Source organism: Nematolebias whitei, chromosome 3 (genome assembly GCF_014905685.2).
Source record: "Nematolebias whitei isolate Nwh7 chromosome 3, NemWhi1, whole genome shotgun sequence".
Lineage (NCBI taxonomy): Eukaryota > Metazoa > Chordata > Actinopteri > Cyprinodontiformes > Rivulidae > Nematolebias > Nematolebias whitei.
In genome coordinates this window covers 10,369,077-10,375,395 of record NC_056500.1, presented here as the reverse complement: position 1 = coordinate 10,375,395, position 6,319 = coordinate 10,369,077, and the positions used below count along the sequence as shown (strand labels likewise).

The 6,319-nt window shown below is 40.1% G+C and overlaps 1 protein-coding gene across 1 annotated transcript; it reads right to left on the bottom strand.

The window, feature by feature from the left end:
* dda1 (DET1 and DDB1 associated 1) lies at positions 1-6,319 on the bottom strand. The gene is made up of 5 exons (XM_037674515.1): positions 6,008-6,319; positions 5,456-5,536; positions 2,377-2,428; positions 1,842-1,903; positions 1-1,663 (listed from the first exon to the last, which is right to left on the bottom strand). The coding sequence occupies exons 1-5, from the start codon at positions 6,014-6,016 to the stop codon at positions 1,559-1,561; spliced, it is 309 nt and encodes a 102-aa protein (XP_037530443.1). The 5' UTR covers positions 6,017-6,319; the 3' UTR covers positions 1-1,558.

The window sequence follows — 6,319 nt, the reverse complement described above, 5'->3', positions numbered from 1 at the left end:
TCAGTCCATTTTTATTTAAGCAAAGCTTAAAAGAACATCTGATCCAACACACGGGACGGGGCGAGGCTTAAGGGTGTAGCCGAAGTCTACCAGAGCAGAAGCATAACATGATCATATGCTTAAAAACAAACGGTTGGTAGGAACTACACTGTTAACCCACACTGCAGCATGGAGCCATTAAAGAACAGGAGGCTTTGAGGTGAATCCGCAGGGCAGCGAGAACGATGAGCTTTATTCAGCGTTGCCGTTTATGATACCAGAACAAACAGGTTGGGCTGCTGCACGTCGCTGTGCAGGAAGTGATGTGTGCTGCCAAAGCTGGGGCGCAAATGGATCCAAGCTATAACGACGAGTTGTAAGGCCTCTTGGCTGATACCCTTCAAAGTCACATCAGACAACATGTCAACTCCAGCTGTCTTTGAAATGTACTGGTCCCAGAACAGAACACCCAGAACCAGATCCCATCCGTTGGGTACCAGGGCACTTCTCATGATCATCATGCAGGACTTCTACCGACTCCATGGGCGGTTTGTTCAACAAAACAGGGGGAACACAAGGATTCTCAATTGGATAAACTAATTATTTACACACATTTCCTCATATCACTCACTACCCCCCACCCCTCACCACCACCACCATCTGCGCAGTTAGCAGGTTGTGCAATTGAAGATGTGCTCTTTATATTATTTTCAAATTTAGGCAAATTTGTCTCATGTTTTGCAAAGAGAAAATCCCACTTTTTTAAAGTCCGAATGAGTCAGAATGTGGTGCCAGATGTGAATCCATCTCAAGCACATCCTACGAGCACAACTCACAGAACAGAATACAAGAACCAGTATTCACTCTTATCTGTCTGGGGGCGGGGGGGGGGGGGATTCTGGAAGAGTTCGCTCAACTTTGTGCTCGTCATCACAGTGCATCCAGGATTTTGCGGTTTCAAACAGCTTTCCGAGATGTCGCAATGCCCCCATGTGGTTCAAAAGTGGGCAGTGAAACAGAATGGGCACTGTGGCTGGCAGGAAGCTCATTGCCATACAACAACAACAGCAGGTATAGTAGAATTAAACCAGTAACAAAATGCTCAAACTGATCAGAGCAGACTCTCCAGAGGACAGAAGACTACACAAGTTAGTTGTGTTTTTAAGTAGTGTCTGACCTTTTCTGTTAAGTCTGTTTCTCTCCTAAATCTACACACTTGAAGAATCTCTCACCTCAAACATACAGAACACCACGAGTTCACAGCTCAGCATGCACACGAACACATACGAGTATACTGACCCACACAGGGAATAGTCAGCGTGTCCTTCACATAAGAATTAAAATAATTATAATAAAAAAAGAGTTCTGACTCAATTTCTAGACCATAACTGGCCCAACTGTTGACATGATTTCCTAAAATCTCTGTGTATTTTCATTTGACGCCAGAACAGTCAAAGTTTTTGTTTTTCTTCCCCAGAGGGTGTTATCTTAGGTTTAAGGTTTACATGACTACACCTTGTATGAGCAAATACACATGTACAGTATTCTCTCACACACACACACATACACACACACTTTCTTATGAGTCATCATTCATCTCTTGGCTGTCTGTCCTTGCAATCTTCCTGGGGGGCGTTGGGCTGTCACCTTCGCCTTGTTCTTGTTCCCTTTTCTTTGCTGCATTCTGTTTGAAACAAAAAGATTTTCCAACAAAAGCACAATTTATTTTCATTAAATTATTAACCTGCTATGCATCAAAACAAATATTACCACAACCTAATATATCGTTCATCGTGCAGGATCTAGTTTAGACTAATAAATAAATTCCTGCCAGCGTAGGACAAACAGGAAATAGAGCTCACCTTTTTGTCCCACTGCTGATGCAGGTAACGCAGAAGGATGTTTGTTTTCTCCGTAACTATAACTATAACCAAAACAAACAACATGTTACTTACAATTTATAGATAAGGCTGATAAGTCAGAGACAGTTCAGTCCTAATTAAATAGTTATGACACTGTTAAATAAAATTTAAGAATAGAACACCTGAAACACTATACCCCCTGACAGAAATCAATAAATGTCCACCTGACCTCGTACCTGTCAAAGGTTTATTACACCCCCTGCCCTCTTTCTATTATTTCTCCCGTTTTTCTCTTCCGTTTTATATAAGGGATCTATACATAGACCCGTCCAGGGTGTACCCCGCCCCTCGCACAGTGAGTGCTGGACATGGACCCTGTGACCCAAAATGGAAGAAGCGGGTAAAAGATAATGGATGGATGAAACTATACATAATAATAAGTGATCCTCATTTATAGAATAAGCATTTAGAAAGAACTCTTAGCAAAGGGAAGGCTGATATAGAGCCTACTGCAGCAGCTTTTCACTGTACTCACTCTGTTCAGAAGGATATTCACGTGTAGGAAGGTAAACAGAGGGCCTCCGATTCTGTACAACAAAATAAATAGAGGTTAGAAACTGAAGCCGAGTCTTCTTTTACGCAAGATTTAAATACAGACAAGGTATGACATTCTGGCCATTTAAAAAAAAAGTAACTCATGTACATCACAGAGTATTTTACGTGACAATATGAAGGTAAAGTGCTCATTTTCGACTCAATTTTAGGTTTATGCACATTAAACATGAAAAAAGATAAGGCAAATGCATGTAAAGTGCGTTTTAAAGGGTCTCAAATAAAATATGTCGTATAGAATCCTGCAGTCTGAAACTCAAGGACAGAATCAAACATTTTCTGCTGTGATTCTTTGCAGCTGTCTTCAGTTGTTGTTTGAAGATCTTTATATTCGTTTTTGTTTTCAACAAAGGAGATGGAGCGCAATCAATTTATTGATCAGTCCATCCCAGGATATTTTAATTCTTTCTTTTAAATCGACCGTGTTTCCTTTACATCAAATGGGTTACTGGCAGACTAATCTGTGAAGAGCCGCTGACAGTACGTCCCAGGGTATCGTCATATTGTTTTGGTTTCCTGTTACATACCAAAGAACAAAATGCATGTGATCTCATGATGTCTTAAAAGCAATGATACATGACCTTATGGGCTTCTATATATATATATATATATATATATATATATAAATATAAGTGGTTCCAAGATTTCTCCAAATGTTTTTCTTATAATTCCTCTTTTACAATTTCCTTTTTTCTTTTAATGCCTAAAAACTTGCGCAAATTCCAAATGGCTGTGGCATTTTAAAAACTGAAGGTTTGTGAATAGTTTGCAGTTTGAAGTGAATTTCCTGTATTTCTTTATGGAGTCTTGTCTTCACAGATACTATTAAATATACCATGTTTAACACAACTGGATGTTGTAAAAAAAAAACAATTGTCACTCAAAAGGTCCTACAATCACTAACCCCTGCTATTATGCACAAATGCCCAAGTAGGCAATACTTTCTTTTTCATATTGTAATAAATATTACTAAAAGGTATTCAATGCAGTGTCAAAACTCATACAGTAAGAAACAAAGTCTTGGCAATTTTTTCTTGTATGTAGGGCTGAGTACCGAACCGAGGTTCTTTTATGGCACCGACCGAACTTCACCGGTCGGTGTATGTATTGAAACGTCACTCTTCTTTCGGTGTCAAGTTTCGGTATTGGCTGTAATGTGTCACATGGTTTCGGCATGCAGGCAGGCAAAACACCAGACATATGACAAACAGACAACACCCAGATTACATCCAGAGCTGTATAGCGCTGCTGTACCTAATCTATGTATAACTATGTCTATGGTGCTGGTGACGCCCACAGACGGGTTCACGTGTGCAGCGCGTGTTGTCGAATGGCTTAGACAACACGCGCTGCAGAAAGTTGCTCCGTGTTTTTCTGCGAGGAGAGAAGAGTTCATTAGCCTCCTCCCTCCTCCTCCTCTCACCATTAAAGTCAGCCCGTGAGTAGAGCCTGATTCATTATCTCCACGACCGGACTCTTCATCAAAGAACACAGAGGACGTCTCTGTGAGTTTCAGCTGGTGAGTTACGTTTGTTAGCGTAACTGCAGCTTAACACGTACATCGCGGTGAAATAAACTATGATCCATGTAACGCTAACTTTAACATATTAGTGTGTAAATTTATTTTATCTACGTAGCTAGCTAAACTCAGAAGCTAACTAAAGATTGACAGTAACATAAATGTTAGCTTGTAAAACTGCTCATCCATCCAGTCAGCTGCTTAAACAGTTCACTGTTTATGTTAATGCTCTCCTCACAGGAGGTTCTGACCCAGATGTGAGGACAAAAGAAAAGCGAGGTGGAGGCCACAGGACAGTCAGACTTTGCTGTTAAAAATTTGCTGCCTTTTTCTACAGTGGAGCTGCATGTTGGAGGTAAATTAAACTTTAAAGGATTTTGTTGACCAGTTAAACCTTTATCTCTCAGCCTAGATAATGTTTTTTGAGCAATAATAACACAACCATGTTATTGTTGATGTTTTGTTCTCATGTCAATTAGGGAGATGATCAGAGCCCTAAACCCCAGAGAACCACAGAGAAGATCCAGGCAGAGACACAGAGGTGCAGAAGTCTGCATCAACCCTACCTCATTGAATCCAGTGACCTGCTGGTGGGACGTGAGGGACAATATCTCAAACTGACAACCAGGTATCTATGTGTGCAACAATCATCATCTACAGCCTCAGAGTGAACATGTTCTACTGCTGGAGACACCATCAGCCAGGAGCGGGCTTGTTTGTGTCCAGAGAAAACAGACATGTTGATGTTTCTGAAGAAAAGCTGTTCAGTGAAAAGGTCCTCAGTGTGTAGCAGTGAGCATTAGACACGGACGTGCCACTGGTTTATAACTGGTCTTTTGACCTGGAAATTATTTGTTTGTTTTTATGTAAGAAAACTGCTTGGAATAGAAAAATACCAAAGTTAAAAAATAAAACTCACAATTTGTACTGTAATGTGTAACGTAATTGTATTCTTGTTATAATTAATAGTAATTACAGAATTGGTACCGAAAAAAGAACCATCCAGGAACTGACACCAAAGTGAAGGTACCGACACTGGTACTGATTTTTTTAGAAAGGTACCCAGCCCTACTTGTATCAATAGCTAATGTTTTCTTAAATTAAAAACTTGTAAACAGAAAAGACTGTAAGCAGCTTCCAACTCTCATGTGTGTGTTTGTTTACCTACAAAAACATCCAGTTACAGAAAATAGGTCAACAGCGTTGACATGTGGGAACAAATAGTTGGAAAATTTAGACAAATTTTATTCGTTTTGAACCCAAATGGTTTCACCTCTAGCTCTAAACTTGTTCAAATATAAAATAAAAGTTCACATGTAGTCATGGGACAAAGGTCCAAGTCAACTTTTACACCTCAAGGAGAAAAGCAAAAGTACAACACCAATAATTTACGTCAGTATCTCTACAACAGTTAAAAGCTGAAAACAAAAACAGAGTAAGAAATATTCACTACACAAATGCAAAATGTTTATATGCTACTTACAGATGCTTTACAAACCGAGTCTGCATGGAACCTGCTGAAGTTGCTCTTATTGTAAACTGGAAGTCCTTTCAAGAAATCAGCCTGAGAAAAGAAAATGAAAGAAGACATCAGCATCTAATCTGCCTTTTTTTTTGGATTACTAGGAATCCAAATCCCAAAACACACCTGGTCTTCTGATCTGTTCTTAGCAAACTGACTAGATATTATTTATGTAAATCCAAGGAGTCTATTAGGTGACATCTAATACAGATGTCAAAGCTGGGCGTCTCCTCAATTTAGCGCCCCAGAAACGGAAAAAAGCCCAACTGTAATTACTAAAACATCCTCTGTAACCTGGCAGCAGAGTGTGTGAAAGCATACAGCAAGTGTTTTGAAATATCCGGACAGAACTGGACATTTGTGGCCACAAATCGATGCCGGTTCGGCCTGAACAGGAGCAGGTGTGGCGAGCAGCATGCTAACGATTAGCTCCAGTTCTCTAGATCTATATCCCCACGTAACTTCTGATGTTCAGCTGAAAATCATGCCACAGAAAAGACGGGTGAGACGTACCTTCTCCATTATGATGGCAGAAATTTCAAACGTCGACTCGACTGCTTTTCTTGATGTGCTGCTCGTGATGGCCGCGATAGCTTTCAAGCTAGTTCACGGAGGCAGCTAAACTTACAAATCTTCCTTGGCAAAGAAAACGGCGACTTTTACACCCAAGCTTCTGTTTCCATTATACATTAAAGTCGATAATAAAAATTACCCTACGCTGTCTTATTAACAATCATTCCCAGTTGTCTTTCCATGAGCTCGTAAAGCTATTTACATACGACTTCTTCGGTTAGCATGATGACTGGATGGCAGATAGACGTTTAT